Consider the following 25,745-nt stretch of genomic DNA (forward strand, 5'->3'; position numbering starts at 1 on the left):
CCCTCCTCTCTCTGTGCAGAGTACCCTCCTCTCTGTGCAGAGTACCCTCCTCTCTCTGTGCAGAGTACCCTCCTCTCTGTGCAGAGTAAGCTGTCTCACTCCTCCACTGGATTCCTTACTTTTCTATTTTTAATATTTTTGTACAAAATTCACATTGGTTTGTTTGTATATAATAATAATAATAATAAACACTGTACAGAACTACTTTCGAGTCGTGGTTTCTTTTTGCAGAAATCTATAGAAAGCTGTGTTGTAGTACACGTCTCTATAGAAAGCTGTGTTGTAGTACACGTCTCTATAGAAAGCTGTGTTGTAGTACACGTCTCTATAGAAAGCTGTGTTGTAGTACATGTCTCTATAGAAAGCTGTGTTGTAGTACATGTCTCTATAGAAAGCTGTGTTGTAGTACACGTCTCTATAGAAAGCTGTGTTGTAGTACACGTCTCTATAGAAAGCTGTGTTGTAGTACACGTCTCTATAGAAAGCTGTGTTGTAGTACACGTCTCTATAGAAAGCTGTGTTGTAGTACACGTCTCTATAGAAAGCTGTGTTGTAGTACATGTCTCTATAGAAAGCTGTGTTGTAGTACATGTCTCTATAGAAAGCTGTGTTGTAGTACACGTCTCTATAGAAAGCTGTGTTGTAGTACACGTCTCTATAGAAAGCTGTGTTGTAGTACATGTCTCTATAGAAAGCTGTGTTGTAGTACATGTCTCTATAGAAAGCTGTGTTGTAGTACACGTCTCTATAGAAAGCTGTGTTGTAGTACATGTCTCTATAGAAAGCTGTGTTGTAGTACATGTCTCTATAGAAAGCTGTGTTGTAGTACATGTCTATATAGAAAGCTGTGTTGTAGTACATGTCTATAGAAAGCTGTGTTGTAGTACATGTCTCTATAGAAAGCTGTGTTGTAGTACATGTCTCTATAGAAAGCTGTGTTGTAGTACATGTCTCTATAGAAAGCTGTGTTGTAGTACACGTCTCTATAGAAAGCTGTGTTGTAGTACACGTCTCTATAGAAAGCTGTGTTGTAGTACATGTCTCTATAGAAAGCTGTGTTGTAGTACATGTCTCTATAGAAAGCTGTGTTGTAGTACATGTCTATATAGAAAGCTGTGTTGTAGTACATGTCTATAGAAAGCTGTGTTGTAGTACACGTCTCTATAGAAAGCTGTGTTGTAGTACATGTCTCTATAGAAAGCTGTGTTGTAGTACACGTCTCTATAGAAAGCTGTGTTGTAGTACACGTCTCTATAGAAAGCTGTGTTGTAGTACATGTCTCTATAGAAAGCTGTGTTGTAGTACATGTCTCTATAGAAAGCTGTGTTGTAGTACATGTCTCTATAGAAAGCTGTGTTGTAGTACATGTCTCTATAGAAAGCTGTGTTGTAGTACATGTCTATATAGAAAGCTGTGTTGTAGTACATGTCTATAGAAAGCTGTGTTGTAGTACACGTCTCTATAGAAAGCTGTGTTGTAGTACATGTCTCTATAGAAAGCTGTGTTGTAGTACATGTCTCTATAGAAAGCTGTGTTGTAGTACACGTCTCTATAGAAAGCTGTGTTGTAGTACATGTCTCTATAGAAAGCTGTGTTGTAGTACATGTCTCTATAGAAAGCTGTGTTGTAGTACATGTCTCTATAGAAAGCTGTGTTGTAGTACACGTCTCTATAGAAAGCTGTGTTGTAGTACACGTCTCTATAGAAAGCTGTGTTGTAGTACACGTCTCTATAGAAAGCTGTGTTGTAGTACATGTCTATAGAAAGCTGTGTTGTAGTACATGTCTCTATAGAAAGCTGTGTTGTAGTACATGTCTATATAGGTTTGTTATTTTAGCAAGCCACTGTAATATTGTTTTCCAGCCACAAGAGGGAGACACAAGCCAACTGGTAGAAATGAAGCTGACGTGTTTGACAGAGTCCGTGCTTTTTACTGACTTAACATTACTTGAATTGTTTTATAGTAGTTTTAATGAATTGGTATCTCTGCACACTGAACTGAATGGAAAAGTCTGGCCGCCAACTTGACGGTTCAAACTAAACTTACCATTCAACTAAACAGCAAGCGCTGCAGTGAGAGTAGGCACGTGTTTCCATGGTGATTTCAGTGCCATTAGCTTAGTACCATTGTACCATAATAAACCAAACGGGCTGTCAACGTCGGAGTCAAAAACAAGACGATACGAAACTGCAGAGCCTTTGTCTTTAATCTTTTGAAATCGAAAAGAACGGCTGTTCAGTGTTTTAATTCTATAATGGCAAGCTTGCTAGTTTTTTTTTTTCTCTCTTAGAAAGGTGGGTAAATAAAATGGTATTTACTTTTAATGAACGACGGTGCAGTTAATGTCTCTCATATATCTTCAAAACAAGAAGAAACCAAACAGAAACACGGCCGTTGTTTTCGATCTCAGTGTTTGTGTTTGGCAGTGTTACAGGACCGTTGCCATGGCTGCCGGAGGTTCACGAACAGGCCGGTTAATGGAAAGAGGAAGCCTCTGCAGGTAATTGCAGCTTCTTGTTCCAACATCCGTCAGCCCTGCTGTTTTGTGAACTTCAAGCCATTGCCTTCAAAGCAAGCGTTTGTTGAGCCCACAGACCAGACTCCTCCTGATTCTAAAATGAATAACCAAAAAAAAAACAGCAACTCCAGACTACTAAAGAACAATACATGGCCGAGTGGTTTATTTCTACACACACACACACACACACACACAGGCGGGTCTCTGAGCTGTGCCCTTCTCAACACAGCACCCTCACAACACAAGAGAAGGAGCGACCAGGACAAGCAAGCAGATTAAAGCACAGGGAGGAGTGCTGATGCGCTGGATCAAAAGCATAGCAAATTTACAAGGCAGTGTGCTCTGATGTGAAGAGCACTGCCCTGAAAACAAACACACCCCTGCCGTTTGTTGATCATTATTTATAGTATGTGTTTCATGTCACAATCACCAAGAGCTATGTCAACAGCCTTGAGATCTAAAGAACAGCAAAGCTTTAAAAACGCTGTCCAGCCTGCTTACAGCATCCGATCAAGTTGTCGCTCAGGACGGGTCTGTATTGGAAAGGTCCCTCACAGGTGGTATCTGTGTGCGCTGGGATCAACAGCGGTGCCTCTAAAGAGGGTCCCTTTGATACCTGTCTCTGTGAAAGCGCTGCACCTGAGCAAACCCAGGGCTCAGTCTGCAGGAGGCTTTGTGCTGGATAGCGTGTCGCTGCTTGCTGCTTGTTGTTTGAGTGGTAATCCTGGAGGCTGTTCCACTGAACACCTGCTCTTCCCTCCTCCCTCTGTCTAGTTGCAGCATGCTGGGACCTGGCCTGGAGCGCAGGCAGTGTAGCGGGATTGTTTCGATGCTGATAACGAGGTGCTCTGTGCCAGACAGGCTGACAGACAGCACATTCTCCTGATCAACCCTGGCAAGGCCACCCCAGCACAGCTGCTTGATTAGCAGCTTCAGTACTGCTGCTGAGTTGAAGAGGAGCAGGGGACCGGGCAGGTCAATGAAACTAGTCTGGCTACAGCAGTAATTACACCCCTGCCCCACCCCCCCACCCCCCCACCCCCGATCCAGCTTAGACACTTGGGTCCAGTGTTGACAACAAAGCCAGCCTTGTTTGAAGTATATTTCTGGTAAATGATTAACTTTCCAAGGAAGCAGCTTCTTTTATTACAAGAGCTGCACCCAAGCGTTTCGAAGGCTGTCCTGTACTGTACCCTGCTCATAGAGACATGCTGTGTGTCACGAAGGCTGTCCTGTACTGTACCCTGCTCATAGAGACATGCTGTGTGTCACGAAGGCTGTCCTGTACTGTACCCTGCTCATAGAGACATGCTGTGTGTCCCGAAGGCTGTCCTGTACTGTACCCTGCTCATAGAGGCATGCTGTGTGTCACGAAGGCTGTCCTGTACTGTACCCTGCTCATAGAGACATGCTGTGTGTCACGAAGGCTGTCCTGTACTGTACCCTGCTCATAGAGACATGCTGTGTGTCCCGAAGGCTGTCCTGTACTGTACCCTGCTCATAGAGGCATGCTGTGTGTCACGAAGGCTGTCCTGTACTGTACCCTGCTCATAGAGACATGCGTGTCACTACAACAAACACTAGCACTTGGTCCTTGCTAACATGAAGCCAGGTTCAGCCTCCTGTCAGTCTGAGCTGTTCACCACTCTGTTTTTCACTCAATTATCAAGCTGCCTCTAAACTTGTTGTCCAGAGTTTCATGTGCTCCGTGGTGGTTGTCCTGGAAACCGTTGTCTGTTTCTGTCTCAGTGACGTCCCTGTGTGAGTGAGGGTGTCTCTGATTTGAAGGACGGTCACTTTTTCGCGTTTTATGAAGCAGTTGATGATCTGGGCATTCCCAGCATGCCTTTCTTCAGGAACCAGTCCAGCAACATCTGTGAAAGAAGCTCCCTTTCGAGGGACCCCGGCCGCGTCTCTCTGTGTTACATGCTGAGAGCACCACAGTTACATGGGGTCCGTTCCTCTGACAAGCTGCACCACAGCTGTATTTATAAAAGCATGGCTGCGAGCAATTAAGAATACGACAGCTCCATTATGGAAGAAGAAACTGGACACCAGTTTCAGACTGAATAAACAACCTTGCAACGGTAACGCGGTGCTCACACGCACACACCCCCCTCGCGTGCACTCATTCCTTAAGCAGTTATTTTGGCCTTGCTTATTATCATGAGACGTTCCCAGCCAGGCTGATTCAGCCACATGCACGTTCTCCTCACCCTGACTCTCTCCGGTTTCCTGCTACAGCCGTGTCAGAAATCCAGCATTGCTCTTCTCCTAATCCCTTATCTAACATTCCTGGATCAGGATCCCACGGTAAAAGCAGAGCACAGCCTAGAAAATGGATTTGCAACAATAGGCACTTCCTATTGGTGACGATTATGAAGCCTGTTCCAGGTACGTCCGCTCATTGACTTGCATGGCCGTTGTGCAGATCAGAAGGTTTCAGTTGTCTTTCTGCAGGACGTTTGCAATCTGACAGTGGCTTTGAGGTGTGGTGTAAATTGTGATTTCAGTTTGGCTTCAGGATGAAGGGACAGACTGTGATTATGATCCAGCGCTGATGAAGCCTGGGCTGATTGAGACTCAAGGGGTTCCCTCCTCGTGATACACCTGGTGCTGCATGGACGTGATCCTGCAGACCTTCAAACACTCCCTCATAGAGCCTTACTGATCAGAACGTGCTGCAAGCCAGGCTTCAACATTATCCAACACACGTCTTCATCTGCTGGGAGTCTGAGGGTGCCAGCGCTGAAATGGGCAAGTCTGAGTCTTTAGATTGACAAGGAAATGCTGTAATGAAGGTAGTGTACACCTCTCTCAAGACCAAGCCCACAGCGTGCCCTGTAGCACAGTGCCTTGCTATACACCAGTGCAGTCAAACATGCTGCACTGCGCCTGTGTGTTTTCTGACCTGTCTGTGGATCTCATTGCACAGGCGGGTGACTTGTTTGCTCTTCGAGAATGTCCTCCAGCCCGGGGAATGAAGGTTGCTTGTTTGTTTGCTGAAGCTGAACTCAACTTCATCCTCTAAACAGTTGGGCTGGGTGGTGCTGCTTCTCTCGGACGCATTCATTTTCAATGGAACTCTGACTCTGTGACGGGACGCTACACATTCTGCAGCTATTAACACGCCTCCTCTTTTATTCTTCCAGAAGAACCTGCAGTTTCTCTTCCTGGCTCTTAAGTAGGAAACCCTCCATATTATCTGCCAGTCTGAGTCAGTATCTCTCTCTGAGCTCTCTGTATCTTTCACAGTGAAGGATGAAGTGGGTCTCTGTTTCAATCTCTCCACTGTTGCACTGGGTACAGATTCTGGCTTCCCTAGGTTTCCACTGTGCTCTATATCTATATCGACTTTATAATGCCGTAACTCTCTGGAGTTTATAATGCCATGCCTCTCTGGAGTTTATAATGCTGTAGCTCTCTGGAGTTTATAATGCCATACCTCTCTGGAGTTTATAATGCTGCAGCGCTCTGGATCTTTATAATGCTGTAGCTCTCCGGATCTTTATAATGCTGTAGCTCTCTGGAGTTTATAATGCCATACCTCTCTCTAGAGTTTATAATGCTGTAGCTCTCTGGATCTTTATAATGCCTAATGCGTTACCATGCTGTCACTGTGTTTTATTACACTTTGCTAGGCTTTTACTGTGGGAAACTTTCATAAGGGTAGTGTTGCATTGCCAGTGCTGGGATTGCTTTGGTGTTTTTCAAGCTTTTCTGTAAGAGAAATGCAAGGGCTGTGTCTTACTTCATTCATGAATACAAAGCCTGCCGCTTGACCGCCCCCCCCCCCCCATGTCAGACAGACATGGAAAGCTTTTGTCTCTTTACAAATTGATTACTGCCTGCCTGGTTTGATTACCGCTTCATTCTTCACTCGCAGACATTCCCAAAGAGTTTGCAATGGCACTCTGGGGCCTGAATTCTATGAGACTGCAAAGTGTGTTCTGTTTTCTTCTGGGAGGACAAATCCCGATGTAATGACAGATTAACGTTGATTAAGAGTTTGACATGAACGAGAATGGCTTGAATTACAGAGTCTCACAGGACACGGCCGCGCTCGTTCCCAAACCCTTCACGTTACTCGCAGAGCTGCTTCTTTCTCAGCAGTGATACTCTGGCTGCAGTGTTGGGCATCTCATTCAAACCATCCCAGATCATTCCTCCTAAATCCGCTTTCTCTCTCCCTCTCCCTCTCCCTATGTCTCTCTCTCTCTTTCTCTCTCTCTCTTTCTCTGTCCCTCTCCCCCTCTCTCTTTCTCTCTCTCACTTTCTTTTTTCTCTCTCTCTCTTTCTTTCTCTGTCCCTCTCCCCCCTCTCTCTCTCTCTCTCGTTCACCCTCTCCAGCAATCTAAACAGTGGGCCCTGTGAAAGGGGTCTGGACGCTTCACATTGTGCAGCCTGATTGAATGAAGAGTGGAAAATGTCATTCACGCTGTTTCCTCATGAATGCAACACTTTACTTCTAACAGAGGGGCTTCCTGTGCACAAGACCGCTTTCATCCTTCACAACTTGAGATCAAGTTGGACCATTAAGGATGATTTTATGCAACCAAATAACAGCTTCAAATTGAGTCCTGCCAGATCCTCGCCACTTCACTGTGTGAGTCACACACGGCTCTACACACGCACGCACGCACACAAACACACACACACACGGCTCTACACACACGCACACACACACACTGCAGGTCTGTATTCAATGTGAAAGAACATGACAGCCCAGGCCTCTGCTATTATCTTCAATGAAAGGCTGTAGTCTGGAGCTATGCGTCTGATTCATTATTGGAAATCCCAACTTCAAAGCGGTATTTCAATAGATCATACAGAACTCTCGTGAATGCTCTAGCAGTAAACAGGTCTGCAGCACGCTTTGGTTTAGCTGTTGTCAGTTTTATCCAGCTCTCCAGAGGCTTTGGCTACAGTTTGGGCTCTTCTTGGTCACACCCGGTTCCAGGTGCGCGCTCTCTCTGCTCCTCATCACTGTCTCCTACATTTCAGTTATAGAACTGACACATTCAGTGTTGGGATTGAATTACGGTTTAGTTAGTCCAATCAAATGTATCGGATCTCCTTCTCTTTGTCTATAATTATCGAAGTGAAATTCACATCGAACGTTTTAAGGATATGAACCAGGACGCTAGTAGCAGCCATGAAGCAGACTGGACTGTTATGTCCACCCACACAGCAACAGCAGCAGCACCAGCTGTGCGATGCAGGGAGATTCCTCCCAATGCGTTCAGCCCAGATGCAGCGCTTGCTGGACCGCTGGAAAGAGGAGGGCTGCACTGTGTAATATCTCACCCAGAGCTGGGGCACGCTGAAGGCAGGGTACAGCTGCCTGAGACACAGGTGGTACCCCTTGCACGGAAGCTAGCCACACAGCAGTCATTTCGATTTCAGTAGAAACAGGGGACTGGACTGAGATAAGGATCTCTGCTTTACCTGCTGGGCTGTGCAATAATACACTAAGGCAAGAAGATACCCTACAGATTTATCTGCCGTTACACCTCAGTGTTAGAGCCTAGCTTGGCATGCTTTTGAGACCTTGTCATAAGCACAGTCAGCTGACCTGGATGCCCCTGTAACGTGGCAGATGTGCTTGGCAATGCAATACCATGTTTCTATACCACGCGTTTACCCCCTCGGGCTTGCCAGGCTTATCAGTGTCTTTATTATTATTTGTTTATTTAGCAGACGCCTTTATCCAAGGCGACTTACAGAGACTAGGGTGTGTGAACTATGCATCAGCTGCAGAGTCACTTACAACTACGTCTCACCCGAAAGATGGAGCACAAGGAGGTTAAGTGACTTGCTCAGGGTCACACGATGAGTCAGTGGCTGAGGTGGGATTTGAACCGGGGACCTTCTGGTTACAAGCCCGTTTCTTTAACAACTGGACCACACAGCCTTTACCACAGCTGGGGTTGATCTGCGTTTGCATTGTAAACCAAACCCACACAGAACTGGAAGGATCCAACAAGAAGATTGGGGAGATTCTTTCTGTCTTTCAGCACCATTCTGTTTAAAAACGGATTAGTCTGACAAATGCATTTATTCTCAGTCAGAGCACTACACATATATCATTAATCAAACAAACGTCTGGTACGGATTTCTTTAATATATACTATATCAGATACACCGTCAATGCGGCAGCCTCTTCAACTGGAGGCACTTCATTTACTTTGCACACCGGCTTGTCAGCAGAGCCAAACTTTTGCAAAGGAGAAGGGGAGGAGGAAGAGGAGGAAACAGCATCACGCCCCGCACAGATCCTTACAGATAACACAGCCTTCCCTCGAGCACTCTGCTCTGAGCTTCCTGGTGCTGAACTTCAGCGCAGGCTTGCTGCAGCTGCTAACAGTATCGCCGCCCCGGCTTTCGTGCTGCACAGCTCACCTCCACGTGCGCGCCTGCATCCTCTCTCCGCCTGCGTTCAACAGACAGCCCGGCGCGCTTTGCACAAATGGAACAGAAAGCTGGTGTTGCGTGCGTCGCCGCTTTACTCCTGCTCGCTGGAGTGGTCGGGATTATACTGCTGGCGGGTCCCACCAAAGACGTGAGGGAGTCCCCGGATTACAAGGTAAAGTCTAATGACAGTAGAGACCAGTGTTACAGTATGGTACAGGTGAAGAGAAAGCGCAATGAGTCGCCCTGGAATGAAAGAATAAGAGTCGCATAATTAGGTTGTTTTTCTGAGTGAGCGTCATCATGGTACAGTTGCAGCTGCAGGTAGGCGTTATCTGTAAAGAGATTAAACAGGAACCATTAAAAACTGGAATGCACTGAACTCCAGAGACACCCTGGCCGCATCACAGTTTGTTTTTTCAACATTTATTCACTATTTGGGAGTTCCTCTTAATGTCGGAACCCTTCTTTATCTGTTGAAGGGGTTGTTGTCAGTGCAGAGTCTCCCTTTACATAAAGAAGTCGCTCTCCCATAGCTCAGGGCCGTGCTTTTCATTGTGAGCAGTGTGCAGCGCGGCTCTGTGATATTGCATTGAGGGAGCTCGGACCATGCCATGCAGTGTAGATTGAGGAGACCATCATTGGTTTTGCAACATCCATTAGCGTTTACAGAACTAGAAGTAAACACTTTAACAGTAGTTGAGTTGCCTGAGTGGCTGGGCTGCTGTTCTGTCGATAGAATGAAGCGGGTTCCCTTCAGATTGCACAGTGTAACATGTAGTAGAGCTGCCTCACCTGCAGGGGGGGCTCTGGTGAAGGGTTCGTGGGTGGGGCAGGCTGCATGCGTTAGATGCAGATGTGTTCAAGTGCCAGTGCGTCTCTGCAGCAGAAGATCTCAATGATTCCTCATGTCGAGAGTATTTCTCAGTCCAGCAGCACTGAGCGGTTGATAGTTACGGGTGACTCTTCCAGATGCAGAAGCTCAGTTTTATCGTCTGGGGCGGCCGGAGAGCTGGAAAGGATGCCAGTCACTTTAAAGACTGAATGTGAAGACGCTGTGGTTTTGATTCCAGGAAGGGTTCCTGTGCTTCAGAGTAACCCGGTCAGTGCGCTGCGTTGAGGGCAGGCTTGTGCTTTCCAGTGTGGGAATCATCGCCACCCGTGTCAGTGGAGAGGAGGGCAGGTTTGGAACAGTAATCAAACGCTCTTGTGAAAGCAGCCAGACCGGTCCAGCTCAGCCCCACAACAGTGCTGTCGTATTCTCTCTTCAGATTTATTGTCTGTGTTTCAGGGGGAGCCCCCTGGAATGTGCGGGGGCTGTGTGATCCTCCAGAGCCCCAGGGGGTTCGGGGTGGGGGGTTGGAAAGAGAAGGGAAGGGCTCAGATCACTGGCAAGCAGTCGGAAGGGTTGGCAACATGCCCCCAGCTTGGGAGAAGGGCAGGCCTTGTTTAGATGTGTTCTCCTCTTCGTGGCATAGAAAGGGTTCTGGAATGCCACCAAGGTCATGGTGGTAAAACATTCCTCTCGGTGGCTTCTCTGGACATCTGGCAAGTGATCCGGGCACCAGATAAACCGCACGGTCCCTGTGTGTGCTCGGACATCACAGTGCAAATTGGTCGCAGTCCCTGGTTCAAATTGAGTAGCTGTGAAAAGGAAGGTTATAAATCTCTGTTTTATTACATGCCCTTATTTAATTAGGGTGGCTGAGCTTGGATAGTGACTAGAAGGAACAAAGTGAAACACCGGCACGCTGATGAAGGAAGGGCTGGTCACCTTGACTCCCACCTCTCTCTTCATTGGCCTCCAGGGCAGTCGAGCACTGATTTGAAGACTGCTTTTACCAGCAGGGTGTGGGTGTGTGTGGTGCTTCAGATGGAGTCCCACCTTGCTATCAGCCTGGTCCCTCTGTGCACTCGTGTGGAGTACCCCTGGAACACCTTGCTGCAGCATGCAAAGGGGATCCTGTGTCTCTGCTGCTGTTTCATGTAGGAGGATGTGGCTGTGTTGCGGTGTGTGTTGAGAGCAGCTTGCTCGTGGAAGGCGCTGCGTGTGGTTGTTGTTTTTGTAGCTGATGAGATGATTCACACGGACCCCGCTGTGGTTTTCTCTTGCAGTATGGAATCGTGCTGGACGCTGGCTCCTCCCACACCGCCATGTACATTTACAAGTGGCCAGCGAACAAGGAGAACGACACGGGCATCGTGAGTGAGCACAGCCAGTGCAAGGTGAAAGGTGAGGCGCCTGGAGGAGGGGGTGTGTGAGAGGGGTGTGAGGGTGAGGGTGTGTGTGTGTGAGAGAGTGTGAGGGGGGGTCAGGGGGTGTGTGTGTGAGGGGGGGTGAGGGTGTGTGTGTGTGAGAGAGTGTGAGGGGGGGTGAGGGGGTGTGTGTGTGTGAGAGAGTGTGAGGGTATGTGTGTGTGAGGGAAGGGGTGTGAGGGGGGGGTGTGTGAGGGTGTGTGTGTGTGAGAGAGTGTGAGGGGGTGTGTGTGAGGGAGTGTGAGGGTGTGTGTGTGTGTGTGAGGGGGTGGGTGTGAGGGGGTGGGTGTGTGAGAAAGTTTGAGGGGGTGTGAGGGGGTGTGTGAAAGAGTTTGAGGGGGTGTGAGGGTGTGTGTGTGTGAGAGGGTGTGTGTGTGAGGGGGTGTGTGTGAGGGTGTCGGTGTCTGCATTTATCATGCATCATTACAACTAGTTTGCCGTGTTCGCGAGTGTGTGATCTTTCTGCAACCTCATTTGAATACTGAGAAATATGTTTGGTAAAGAAATGCTTCAGGCAGCAGGTAAGAGGAAGAGCTGAGTCATGAGTCAGGGCTGAAGAGCCCAGGTGGGCGGGCGGGCAGGAACAGAGGCAGGCAGTTCCAGATAATTCTGTCTCACTTGAGTGAGCCGTACAATCAAACCAAGCGTCTTCCCAGAGAGGCCCCGGCCTGGGTTTGGTTAGCACTGCTCAGAACACCAGGACGTTTCTGTCATGTCCCTGGAGTGCAGAACTGCGCTTTGAAAGGTGTTTGTCACACTCACACCAACCACCTGCCTTCAATATATCATTTAATACCAATTCCACTCCACTCCCAGCCAGGATAATCCTGTGTAATCACCCTGATGAAAGATTCCCACGGTAAAAGCACAGCTCAGGGACAGCATGGTAAAGCACAGGCAAGCATGGTAAAGAATAGGGAAGCATTGTAAAGCACAGAGAGGTGTGGTAAAGCATAGGGAAGCATTGTAAAGCACAGAGAGGTCTGGTAAAGCACAGGGAAGCATTGTAAAGCACAGAGAGGTCTGGTAAAGCATAGGGAAGCATTGTAAAGCACAGAGAGGTGTGGTAAAGCATAGGGAAGCATTGTAAAGCACAGAGAGGTGTGGTAAAGCATAGGGAAGCATTGTAAAGCACAGAGGTATGTTAAAGCATATTATTAACATGATAAACAATTGTACGACCATGAGGAATAAGCATTGAGAAATCTCCCTAATGAGCATGCAGATGCACTGTGGTAAGCTGCTCTGAGAGCACAGAGGATCACAGAGCTGAGCTGTGGATATACACTGCTGTGTGCAATAGGGGGTCTCAGGGGGTCTCATTCCCTCCCCTTCGCTTGTGTTCACAGGGGCTGGGATCTCAAGCTATGCCAGCAACCCTCCTGGGGCAGGACAGAGTTTGGTGGGGTGTCTGGACCAGGCTGTGCAGGACGTCCCGAAGGCGAGGCACGCACAGACCCCCATCTACCTGGGAGCCACCGCGGGCATGAGGCTGCTCAAGTAAGCATGGCGGGACGGGCAGAGGGGCGGGCGATGGGTTTATACACCAGGGTAATTATCAAGGAGACCATCGCAAGGACGGCACAAGACTTTACTGAAGATCAGAAGCATCATTCTGCAGCATCAGGGTTTAGAGGTTATCAATGTAATCCTACCTGAATAGAGCTGTAAAGGGTTCAGTTGTGAAATGAAGGGAATCTGGGCTGGAGTGGCTCTTGCTGTGCAGCATTGCTGTAGAGGGTTGAGGTGCACTGTCAGCATACAGCTGGTTCTGTGTTGTAAGAGTGGACTATGAGGCTCTTGGAGGATTTCATTCCAGTTTGTATGAAGTGGGAATCTGCTGGTAGCTGAGCTCTCTGGTTTAGTGGTTCTGTTGGAATCGATCCTGACAGTCTGCTGCATTAGATTGACTTTCTGTTCATTCACTCTGCCAGATGACGCTGTTGTTATGCAAGGAGTGTGTTTTCTTTCTGTTGTATTTCATACCTGTCGGGTCATGTTCAAGGGACCCTCCTGGAAACTCTGAGTGTCCTCATTAGAGTGAAGCACCAGCCTGACTCGGTACAGGAGCTCCCTGGCTTGCTTTTCTTTTTGAAACCCCCTGCATTGTGCAGCTTTAGCAAGGCTTATTGAATCCTCCCCATGCTGTCACACGTCTCCTCATTCACTCAGTCAGAAGTGAAACCCTGCAAGCACACTGGTGGAGGTTTTGTCTGTGTGACTCAAGTTAGTCCTGCTTCAGTTCTGCTTTCTGTACTTTGACAGTGGCGTGCAGCACGGTTTCATGGGATAGTCTGTAATAATTGTTTTTCGTGTACACTTGAACTCCAGCTGAAGTCGCTCTTGTGAATTGCCTGGGGGAGGAATGAAGACCCTGTCTGCCTCCAGCAGCCTTTAGAGTGAAGATAGATGTGAGCACAGTTTAGTACAGGATTGCACTGAGGCAGCGCAAGTGCAAAGCCAGAGACACAAACAGCAGGAACATGCTGGGGATGTTTGGAACCAATCAGAAAAGCCACCACAAGAAGAAGCTTTTCCAGCCCTTTTCAATAGAGCAGCAGTCGTGTCAGACTGTATGCGCACAGCATTGAAATGTGTCTGGAACAGAGCTATGAAACCCATAACACCTAGATTTACACCCTGCGTGTTTTTGACAGCCGTTGAGGTCACGCTCAGAGTGTTTCACACTGTGACTCATGTGAACTCTGAACTGCAGCGGGTGGGGTATTGATGGGGTCTGACTGTTTGTTTGCAGCCAGACCAGTCCCGGAGACTCGGACCGGGTCCTCAGCACCGTGGTGTCCACGATCCGCTCCTACCCCTTCGACTTCCAGGGAGCCAGTATCCTGACGGGCCAGGAGGAGGGCGTGTTCGGCTGGGTGACCGTCAACTACCTGCTGGAGAACTTCGTCAAGGTGACTGGGGGCTGGGTCACCAGTGAACCTCACTGCATGGCTGTATTGCACAGATCACAGTCAGTCTCACATCAAGATCCCCTTTGATCTCTGTGGCTAGGTCCTGTGTTTGCATCTTGGCCCTTGCAACACAAAGTCATATTGTGCAGGCTTTACTTCCTGTGTTTATATATAGTGCAGCATTCTCAAATGCTTAATGAAGAAGCGCTTTCCTGTGGGGGTTTCACAGTAGAAACGCCCCCAGCTGTATTAACCCTGTGTTTCCCGTATGTTTCCAGTATGGCTGGGTGGGGCGCTGGGTGAACCCCAGCAGGGACACGGTGGGCGCCATGGATTTCGGGGGCGCCTCGACGCAGATCACCTTCGTGACGCAGGAGAAGGTGCAGAGCAGTGAGGATGAGATGAACCTGCGGCTGTACGGACAGGGGTACAGGATTTACACACACAGCTTCCTCTGCTATGGGAGGGACCAGGTGCTCAGGAAGGTCCTGTCCAAGGTCTTCAAGGTGGGCAGGTCTTCACACGTCTCACTGCTGTGATGCTGAGTTCTTGAAGTGCCTTAACTTTTCAGCTTGTAACTTCATGTGTGTGTGTGTGTGTGTTTGATATACCGGTGCATTGGTGGTGTGGGTGTTTCAGTGTCTGTGTGATTTATAGGGAGGCCCAGTTGCATGTGGATTTGCAGTGTGTGTGATTGCTCTCCCTGTATATAGTGTGTGTGTGTGATTGCTCTCCCTGTATATAGTGTGTGTGTGATTGCTCTCCCTGTATACAGTGTGTGTGCTCTGCACTGTCCAGTGTAATCCTCTTGCTCCTCTCGTTGCTCAGTCTCAGGGCTATGGGAAGGCTGTGACTCACCCCTGCTGGCCGGCCGGTTACTCTGCACAGGTGACGCTGGGTTCAGTGTACGACTCTCCCTGCACGGCCCATGAGAAACCCAGCGGGTACCGCTCTGATTACAGCATGCAAGTGACCGGGTCTGGGGACTGGCAGCAGTGCCGCTCGGGCGTCAGCCAGATCTTCGACTTCCAAACCTGCGCGCACTCCAAGTGCTCCTTCAACGGAGTGTTCCAGCCCAACGTCTCGGGCAACTTCATGGTACGAGACGCAGTGAAACAGCACCATCTTCATTTACACGCAGAGCCCCTCACCAGAGCACACTCCAGCCGGCTCACGCTGCAAACCGCTCCTAAAGGAGCATCTGTTCAATGGTCAAGGAAAGGCTTTGAAACCCTGAGGAGTGCTGGCAGATACTCTGAGGGCTCTTAGTGAAGGATCTTTACAGTGTTAGCATTGAGAATGGTTGAGTTGACCCCCCAGTGTATTAAAACTTACCATAGTGTATTAAAGCACAGGTAAGCATTGTAAAGAATAACAAGGTGTGGTATAGCATATTAAAAAACAGGGCAAGCCATGGTAAACTAGGAGAAATGCATCTGTAAAAAACATGGTGAAACTGCACAAAATACCACGGTAAACTTTAATAAGGCAATTGCCCTCCTCTCCTCTCCTCTCCTCTCCTCCAGGCGTTCGCTGCGTTCTATTACACCCACAGCTTCATCCAGAGGACCACAGGCATCAGGGTGGGCTCTGTGGATGAGCTGGACCGGGCAGTGCAGGGCATGTGTGCCATGAAGTTTGACGAGGTGAGAGCCTTCCCTCTTGTTACTGTACACTGATGGAGCTGTTAGAGCAGCGATCACTGTGGTCCCCCTGCCTCACCCTGGGTGTTACAGGCAGGACTGTATAGAGCTCTAGATTGATGCGCTGGACAGTCCTACTGTGCTCAGCTGACATTGCTAATTGTGTAATTGTGCTTGCTGTAGTTTACATGTGCTGTCCGTCTCTCAGATGCTGCAGAAAGCTCCGGACCAGAAGACTCGGATCCAGGATTACTGCACGATCAGCATCTTCATGCAGCTGCTCACCACGCAGGGCTACAAGTTTGACAACAGCACCTTCCCCAGCATCTCCTTCCAGAGGAAGGTGTGTGTGTGTGTCGGTGTGTGTGTGTGTGTCAGTGTCTGTGTGTGTGTGTGTGTGGGGGGGGGGGGGGGGGTGGGGGGTGGGGGGGTTCAGTGTGTGTGTGTGTCAGTGTGTGTGTGTGGGGGGGGGGGTCAGTGTGTGTGTGTGTGTGTGTGTGTGTGTGTGTGTGTGTGTGTGTGTGTGGTAGGGGGGGGGGTGCGGGGTTCAGTGTGTGTGTGTGTGGGGGGGGGGTCAGTGTGTGTGTGTGTGGGGGGGGGGGGGTTCAGTGTGTGTGTGTGTGTGTGTGTGTGTGTGTATGTGTGTGTGTGTGTGTGTGTGTGTGTTTGTGTGTGCGGGTCCAGTGTGTGTGTGTGTGTGGGGGGGGGGGGGCGGGGTTCAGTGTGTGTGTGTGTCAGTGTGTGTGTGTGGGGGGGGTTCAGTGTGTGTGTGTGTGTGTCAGTGTCTGTGTGTGTGTGTGTGGTGGGGGGGGGGTGCGGGGTTCAGTGTGTGTGTGTGTGTATGTGCGTGTGCTTCCTCCTATACTCTCTTATATATACAGTATATACTCACACACTCACACAGAGACACACAAAGCAATCCTGTGGCTGAAACTGCTTCTAATTTGATTCTTTTTTTTTCCCCAGTCCCACAGTGCCACCTAATGGCTGAATATTGTAATTATGTTTTCAGAATGTGAACTGTGCTTTACCAGACTGGCTCAACCCTGCTTCACTACACACTACACTGTAGACCCCAGTACCCTATAGTAAGAGCATAGAAAAGTGCAATAAAGTGAAAGCATGGTAAAGCATAGACAAGCACTGTAAGCCCAGAGCGGTAGGGTATTATAAAGCATGGTAAACTGTGGTACATGCATATGTAACAGGCAGTGATGTGTGCTACACTGCAGTTACAGATTCTAAGCCTTGCCGGGGAGATGATGAGGCTGAAAGCTGTAAAGCACCCAGCCTCTGCCCTGTTACACCCAGTGCTGTATAACCATGAGAGCAGCATGGGAAGATGAAGCTGCATGATTACTGCGGTGAGCTTTCAGAAGAGTACCACCGAGTCCCAGTGATAACACCTTGCCTGCTGTGTTCCCTGTGCAGGCGGCTGACACCTCTATCGGCTGGGCTCTGGGCTACATGCTGAACCTCAGCAACATGATCCCCGCGGAGAGCCTGGCACTGCGCAAGGGCATGCAGTTTGGTGCCTGGGTGGCGCTCCTCATCCTCTTAGTGCTCGTCATCCTCTGCTCTCTGCTGCTGCTGCAGCTGCTGTACCGCTCCAAGAAAGAGGCCAGCGTGATCTAACCGGCCCCCCACGCGTCCGTCCTGCTGCCCTGCCCGGACTCGCTGCATGGATGTGCATTGACTGATCCGTCCCGCGATGGACAGCCCCACATTTAAACTCTTTATAATGATAACACCCGCCCCCGAAAACGGTCTGTGCAAACTCCTGATGTAATAACATGTCCGCTTGCTTGAGGTTTACTTTAGTTTTTATCTACAGGATTTTGCAGGAGGGTGCTGGGAGAGGGGCTTCGCTTTGTGTGTTTGCAGGGTGGGGTTTGTTTCTGATGTTTTGTCTGGTGTGGGGCGGTGCTGGGACTCCCGTTGCAGAGCAGTTTGATCCCTTCCAGGTTTTACACACTGAGTGTAATCAGATAACAGCAGTACAAGTGTGGGAGCTCCCCGCAGCGCCTGGACTGGCTCCACCTGCCCTTCAACAGGACTCTGATTAGCAGCCCTGAGATCTGGCTGCAGCTCCTGTTCTTACTCAGTGCACGTTCTCCACAGTGTGTTCAAGTGCTACAAAAACAATGACAGTGAACTCGTGGGCCACCACAAAGCGGGAAGTGAATCTGGATGGAGGAACATCTCTGTTGTTTTTCACGTTAACAATTAAAAAAGAAACGAGAAGGAAATCACAACAGATGAGCAGTTGCCCCCGGAGACCAGCCAGGTGGTCAGATAGAAGCAGCCAGTTCAAGCAGCAGTTACATTGCCTTCAGTTCACCTCTATAACAGACTGAACTGAGGCTGTGCTGTGAGACAGTCTCCTGTGAGAGCACCCAGTCCCTCTGCTGTCCCTGCTTCTGTCTGACCCGTCAGTGCGCGGTGATGTCACCCTCCAGTCATTGTGATGTCACCGTGAGCTCCACCAATGGCACGCAGTATCCCAGGTGTGCACTGTTAAGAGTGGCTCATGTAAAATCCTGATCTTTGCTTCTTCTTTTCTAAACTGTGTATTTCTCTATATTCTTTAGTGACGTTGCTCTTGTCACGCTGTTCCTAGATGTAATGTAATCATTCAGGTAAGGATGGTGCAGACTGTGGGCTCGGTATCACTCTGTGGGCTCGGTATCACTCTGTGGGCTCGGTATCACTCTGGGTTCGGTATCACTCTGTGGGCTCGGTATCACTCTGTGGGTTCGGTATCACTCTATGGGTTCGGTATCACTCTGGGCTCGGTATCACTCTGTGGGTTCAGTATCACTCTGTGGGCTCGGTATCACTCTGTGGGTTCGGTATCACTCTGGGCTCAGTATCACTCTGTGGGTTCGGTATCACTCTGTGGGTTCGGTATCACTCTGGGCTCGGTATCACTCTGTGGGTTCGGTATCACTCTGTGGGTTCGTTATCACTCTGTGGGCTCGGTATCACTCTGTGGGTTCGGTATCACTCTGTGGGCTCGGTATCACTCTGTGGGTTCGGTATCACTCTGTGGGTTCGGTATCACTCTGTGGGTTCAGTATCACTCTGTGGAGTCGTTATCCGAACAGTGGACCATGGCTTCAGAGTGATGCCAGCCCTGCAGACACATGCATGTTTTTATAGGAAGATTTTTAATGCCTGTTCAGTTAAGTGATAAAGTTTCCCTGACATACCGGTAGAAACCTCACAAATCTAACCATTATGCACCAGTGCTCCGTGTGATTCTTGCTTTGCAATGCAGAGTCTTTTCACATTAGCGGAGCACACATCACCAGCACTGGCCACACAGGGTATTTGGATCCGCTAGTAAAGGGGTGTATGCAGGAGGAGCAATGCTGGGGAACACACTGCAGCTGAAACCTGCAGCATTGCGAGCTGCATTCACTGAGGACGCAATGCACGTCTTTGTACAGCTTTCTGAACACAATTTGTTTCTTTATATATATATAATTAAAATGTTACAAAGTTTTACAAAGGTTGTCTCGCTTGGTTTATTAAAGTTTCCTCCCCTTCCTTCCCTGCTTCCCAAACCCACATCATGCATTCCTTCACACTCCTTCACGTGCTGTAAGACAGACTGGGGGCTCTTGTCTCCTCCAGACGGGAGAGGATAGTCTTCACTATTAAAGGGACAATAGAAAGAAAAAGAATCCATGTCCAGGTTCTGGCCAGTGCTCCAGCCTCTCTGCAGAATACCGGTTTGGAGGAGCTGTGTGCTGATTCGATCCCCTTCACTCACTGTGTGCTGATTCGATCCCCTTCGCTCACTGTGTGCTGATTCGTTCCCCTTCACTCACTGTGTGCTGATTCGATCCCCTTCGCTCATTGTGTGCTGATTCGATCCCCTTCGCTCACTGTGTGCTGATTCTATCCCCTTCACTCACTGTGTGCTGATTCGATCCCCTTCACTCATTGTGTGCTGATTCGATCCCCTTCACTCACTGTGTGCTGATTCGATCCCCTTCGCTCACTGTGTGCTGATTCGATCCCCTTCACTCACTGTGTGCTGATTCGATCCCCTTCACTCACTGTGTGCTGATTCGTTCCCCTTCACTCACTGTGTGCTGATTCGTTCCCCTTCACTCACTGTGTGCTGATTCGATCCCCTTCACTCACTGTGTGCTGATTCGATCCCCTTCGCTCACTGTGTGCATATTTGAACCACGTTAAGTTTCCTGTATCTATCTATCTATTTAATAATGCATTTATGTATTTTGAAAGTTTTGGCAGGGCAGCTTCTCGAACTCCATAGAGTTCACGCAAACTGTTTTAAAATTTCTAAAAATGGAAATAATAAACCCTGCCGGCCAGGGATACAGAACAGGGAGTACAGCTTGAACTCCAGGCAGCTGTGTTTCACTGCCTTTGCTGACTCCAGTATCTTCTACTTTCAGTTCTGCTTTTCTGTAAATACCAGGACACTGTCCTGTCAGCTCTCCCCACTTCTGCAGCAAAATCAATGTGGGATACAGAATTTCACCCTTGTTTATTTTTTGTTGAACTCAAATGAACTGCAAAATGAATCCCCTCGTCTCTTATCTCTTTACTGTGTATCAGTGGCTCTTGGTTTGTTATTAACCATCCGCCTGGGCAACAAGCCCACCACGGTATACTCCTTCATTGTCAGTACTGTACTGGGTAATATCTTACAAGACTAACAGACCACCCTGTAGCCCCCACGAACACACTGAGGCGCACCAACACCGTGAGACACAAACGGAGATAACTGGCGTGCCTGCAATGTGCTGCAGTTCCTTGGCTGTGCTGTGCAGGTCATTCAGGGGGTGTCATGCGGACGCAGTAATAAAGGGAGCGTGCCGGGATGTGAGCGGCTCAGATCTCAGGAGAGGCTTTGGATAGCAGCTCCAGCTGTTCCACAGAACTCAAAGACACCATGGCAGCACACAGACTCTGCTGGGCAGCGGTGATTCTGCTCTGCAGCGGGAGGGTCCCCCTGTCCTGGGGGACTGAGGAGCCCAGCTCTGGAACCTGCCCTGGTAAGCAGCGTGCTTTACTCTGCAGCGCAGCAAAAGATACAGAGAGTGGGTGAGGTGTGCCGTGTGCCGTGTGTTAGTGTGTGGACACTATACTCCTGTATATCTGCGTGGCTATCCTCTAGTCTTGCTGTTTTAGACTGCAGCCTTCAAGGATCAGGCTACTAACTGACAGTGGGAGAGCCCTTTCAAAAAGTTTACTGCAGCACAGCAGAGTGTAGTAAAACACAGTGATAAGAAAAGTGGAAACGATGGTAAACTTTTACTTGTAACTGCATTCTCTCCTCTCCTCTCTACTTCTCTCCTCTCTTCTCCACTCCACTCATCTCTTCTCCTCTCTACTCCTCTCCTTTCCTTTCCTCTCCTCTCCTCTCCTCTCTACTCCTCTCCTCTCCTTTCCTCTCTTTTCCTCTCCACCCCTCTCCTCTCCTCTCCTCTCCTCTCCTTTCCTCTCTTTTCCTCTCCACCCCTCTCCTCTCCTCTCCTCTCCACCCCTTTTCTCTCCACTCCTCTCCTCTCCTCTCCTCTCCACTCCTCCGTCTCTCCTCCAGATGTGCGCATCGTGGGGCTCAGTGGCTCGGACCGGCTGGCTGTCCTGCAAGGCTGTCCTGGGACCCCTGGAGCTCCAGGGGGGCCAGGCGCCCCCGGCAGGATTGGAGAGCAGGGGCCCCCTGGGTCCAAAGGTGAAGAGACACACTGAATTGATGTCCTGGTCTGTTTTCAGCGCTCAGTGAGGCTCCTATTTTGACTCTCGTCTGTCTGTTTTCTGCTCAGGCAGCAAAGGGGAAGAGGGGAAGGTTGGGAAACCGGGGCCTGCTGGTTCCCACGGCAAGCCAGGTGCGACGGGAGAGAAGGGAGAACCAGGTACAGAGTCTTCGAGGGTGTGCTGCGCTTGTGAAGCTGCTTTTGAAAGGAGCTGTGGTGTACTCCTGTGGTCAGTGGAATATGCAACACATTTGTTAAAGATTATTCTGATTGAAAATGGGGATCAGGTAGCTGTAAGGAATAGAAAGCAGTGTGTGTGTGTGTGTGTGTGTGTGTGTGTGTGTGTGTGTGTACAGTCCTGTGTGTGTGTGTATGTGTGTGTCTGCTTTTCAATCCTCTGTCTTTTCTGGGTTATTGCAGGAGAAGCCCTGGACGAGTCTTTCTTCTGCTCAACAGGTAAGCGGACTCATGGCCTTAATGGAGTTTCAATGAAAATCAATGAGCACTTTGTTGAAGTATGTGCATATTTGCTGAGCACTGTGTTAACTGTGTTTACTGTCTGGGTCTGTGTGTGTGTCTGTGTGTGTGTGTGTGTGTGTGGTGTGTGCATTGTGTGTGTGTTTGTATTGTGTGTGTGTACTGTGTTTGTTTGTATTGTGTGTGTGTGTGTATTGGGTGTATTGTGTGTGTCTCTTTGTTCATTATGCAGGTCCGCGGAGCTGCAAGGAGCTGCTAGAGAAAGGCCATGTCCTGAGTGGCTGGTTCACCCTCTACACAGAGGACTGCAGGAAGCTCACTGTGTTCTGTGACATGGACACGGATGGGGGGGGCTGGCTGGTGAGTGACAGGGAGGGGCAGCCCAGTGAACACTGAGTGATGTCACTGAGCATGTGTCCTCTCCACAACACTGATATACTGTCTAAATGTGAGAAGCCGAGGTCCAGCTCCAGCACAGGAGGGGCGGCCCAGTGAACACTGAGTGATGTCACTGAGCATGTGTCCTCTCCACAACACTGATATACTGTCTAAATGTGAGAAGCCGAGGTCCTTACAATTCAAGAGCAAATTCAGACTTCTCAGCACCTGCACTGAAAGTGTAAGCGCTGTTCAAACACTCCTGTTTCGAACCGCAGGTCTTCCAGAAACGTCTGGACGGCTCCGTGGATTTCTACCGGGACTGGAAAGTTTACCGGGAAGGATTCGGGAACCAGCTGTCGGAATTCTGGCTGGGAAATGACAACATCCACCTGCTGACCAAGACAGGTACCTCCGCCCTGGATTGTGATGGAGTTTCATCAGGGGAATTGGTGTTGTGTGCTGTAGCTTCATGAGGTTATGATAGGGATATGTATTGTTTATCATGACGGGGTTGGGGGCAGGCTGCTGTGATTATGATAGGGATATGTATTGTTTATCATGATGGGGTTGGGGGCAGGCTGCTGGTTTTGGACCCCTGTGATTATGATAGTCAATCACAGGTTTCAGGTGCAGGACAGTGTCAATGTTAACCTTGGTCTCTGATGCCTCCCCAGGCTCTCACGAGCTTCGGATAGACCTCAAGGACTTTGAGGACAAGTCTGTCTACGCCAAATACAGCTCCTTCCAGGTCCTGGATGAATCACACAACTACAGGCTGCTGCTGGGGGCCTTCGTGGAAGGAGACGCAGGTACAAGACAGCGCTACCCTTATAAATAATGTACCCAGCTAAATTTGCATGCTATTTTTGCAGTTTCGCCATTCTTTTACCATAGTTATACTATGCTTTTGCCATAGTTTACCATGATTTACCATGTTTTTAATATGCTTACTGTAATCTATCTAGGCTTTACAAAGCTTTCTGATGTTTGATGGGAATGTGCCTGTGTGCGTGTGTGTGTGTCTCCCAGCCCTGACACTAGCCCCTGTCTCTCTCTCTCTCTCTCTCTCTCTCTCTCTCTCTCTCAGGAGACTCTTTCTCTTCCCACTCTAACATGAGCTTCACCACGAAGGACCGCGATCACGACAAATCAGAGTCCAGCAACTGTGCCGTGTCGTACATGGGCGCCTGGTGGTACAACGAGTGCCACTGGTCCAACCTCAACGGGCGCTACCTGAAGGGGGTGCATGAGGCCATTGCCAAGGGCATCAACTGGAAGACGGGCAAGGGGTACAAATACTCATACCGCTACAGTGACATGAAGATCCGACCCACCTGAGCGCCCAGACCCATCCTCTCCCATCACCTGCACCCATACCCAGCCTCTCCCATCACCTGAGCGCTCTGACCCATCCTCTCCCATCACCTGAGCGCCCGGACCCATCCTCTCCCATCACCTGAGCGCCCGGACCCATCCTCTCCCATCACCTGAGCGCCTGGACCCATCCTCTCCCATCACCTGAGCGCCCCGACCCAGCCTCTCCCATCACCTGAGCGCCTGGACCCATCCTCTCCCATCACCTGAGCGCCCGGACCCATCCTCTCCCATCACCTGAGCGCCCGGACCCATCCTCTCCCATCACCTGAGCGCCCGGACTCATCCTCTCCCATCACCTGAGCGCCCGGACCCATCCTCTCCCATCACCTGAGCGCCCGGACCCATCCTCTCCCATCACCTGAGCGCCCGGACCCATCCTCTCCCATCACCTGAGCGCCCGGACCCATCCTCTCCCATCACCTGAGCGCCCGGACCCATCCTCTCCCATCACCTGAGCACCCGGACCCATCCTCTCCCATCACCTGAGCGCCCGGACCCATCCTCTCCCATCACCTGAGCGCCTGGACACATCCTCTCCCATCACCTGAGCGCCCGGACCCATCCTCTCCCATCACCTGAGCACCCGGACCCATCCTCTCCCATCACCTGAGCGCCCCGGACCCATCCTCTCCCATCACCTGAGCACCCGGACCCATCCTCTCCCATCACCTGAGCGCCCGGACCCATCCTCTCCCATCACCTGAGCGCCCGGACCCATCCTCTCCCATCACCTGAGCGCCCGGACCCATCCTCTCCCATCACCTGAGCGCCCCGACCCAGCCTCTCCCATCACCTGAGCGCCCGGACCCAGCCTCTCCCATCACCTGAGCGCCCTCAGCTTGAGTCTCATACGTGATTGCTTTATATGATCACAGTATATATAGATAGATAGATATGTATATTATTCTCCTATGTGTAAGACATCATTTTCATCTGTTCTGTATCAAATCATTTTGCCATGTAATGGAAGTCAGTTACAATAAAAATGCAATTGTATTTTTAAGAGTGAGATTGAAACTCTTATATAAACAAGCTTGTCTGACACTCTTTTAATGGCACAGTTTTGATTGTGACCAGGTGTAACGAGAGTGAGTGAGTGAGTGTGTGTGTGTGACAGAGAGAGAGAGAGTGTGTGTGTGTGTGACAGAGAGTGAGTGAGTGAGTGTGTGTGTGCGTGACAGAGAGAGTGACAGATAGTGAGGATGATACATTGCATTCCTAATGGTGATTCTTCACTACCATATCATAACCAAAACCACCAAACGATTCTGTTCATGTTCTGGGAAGCAGAACTCTCATCCCAGTCTAGCCCTATCCTCGTACTGAAATAATAAACAGTAGCAGATCCTGCTGTCTGCCGTGCAGTGTTGAAATGTGAAGTGTGTGTCCATTGCAACATGCTCCCCAGGGAAAGAACGTGTGTGGAATTACCAGCTGTAATGAAAGTAAAACAAGCGGTCTCCCGTTTATCCTGTTCTCTACCCTTTCAACATCTCCCCTGATCCTCCCTGCTGTGCTTTGAAACAGATCTCTGTGTGCTGCACGCAGAGCAGCCCTGTCCTGCATGTTGGTCCGCACCTGGTGAAAGTCCCCCATGCCTCCTGAGCTGTGCAGAGATGTTCCAGTTAGAACACATGACGCTGTGCATTGGGGACTCTTTATACCAGCGCACCCACATGGAGGAGCGCGCCACTCTTTAGTGTCCTCCAGGCAGCGATTGTTCCAGGGGAGTGCTCTGGCAGTGAGATCCCTAGACTGGTGGAATGCACTCGATCCATTCATTTTTTGATTGATTGGTTTGCTGGTGTCTGTGCACACATCACATCTCCAGGAGACACGGAGCTCCACACGGCTCCCTGTTACAAAATGCAAAGGCAGAGGCTCTGGGTGCAGGGGCGTAGTACTGAGCACACATGCTGTAGTCCCTGTCTTTCAGCAGGGCTGCAGTTCACATTGTAGAAGACAATGAGAAGTAATAGAAATGCAAGTGCCATTGGAGTGAGAGCTGCGATCACGTTCTCAAGGCTG

General features: G+C 49.6%; 2 protein-coding genes across 2 annotated transcripts; both read left to right on the forward strand.

The window, feature by feature from the left end:
• Positions 1–8,769: 8,769 nt before the first annotated feature.
• On the forward strand, positions 8,770–19,258 carry LOC117397000 (ectonucleoside triphosphate diphosphohydrolase 2-like). The gene is made up of 9 exons (XM_059005490.1): positions 8,770–9,105; positions 11,046–11,163; positions 12,536–12,686; positions 13,942–14,101; positions 14,380–14,607; positions 14,930–15,199; positions 15,628–15,747; positions 15,953–16,087; positions 17,176–19,258. Exons 1-9 carry the CDS (start codon positions 8,989–8,991, stop codon positions 17,377–17,379), a joined length of 1,503 nt encoding a protein of 500 aa, XP_058861473.1. The 5' UTR covers positions 8,770–8,988; the 3' UTR covers positions 17,380–19,258.
• Positions 19,259–20,452: 1,194 nt separating this feature from the next.
• LOC131702912 (ficolin-2-like) lies at positions 20,453–24,713 on the forward strand. The gene is made up of 8 exons (XM_059005491.1): positions 20,453–20,780; positions 21,329–21,460; positions 21,552–21,641; positions 21,903–21,938; positions 22,192–22,319; positions 22,616–22,745; positions 23,015–23,149; positions 23,428–24,713. Exons 1-8 carry the CDS (start codon positions 20,678–20,680, stop codon positions 23,676–23,678), a joined length of 1,005 nt encoding a protein of 334 aa, XP_058861474.1. The 5' UTR covers positions 20,453–20,677; the 3' UTR covers positions 23,679–24,713.
• Positions 24,714–25,745: the final 1,032 nt, after the last annotated feature.

Source organism: Acipenser ruthenus, chromosome 31, assembly GCF_902713425.1.
Source record: "Acipenser ruthenus chromosome 31, fAciRut3.2 maternal haplotype, whole genome shotgun sequence".
Taxonomy (NCBI): Eukaryota; Metazoa; Chordata; class Actinopteri; order Acipenseriformes; family Acipenseridae; genus Acipenser; species Acipenser ruthenus.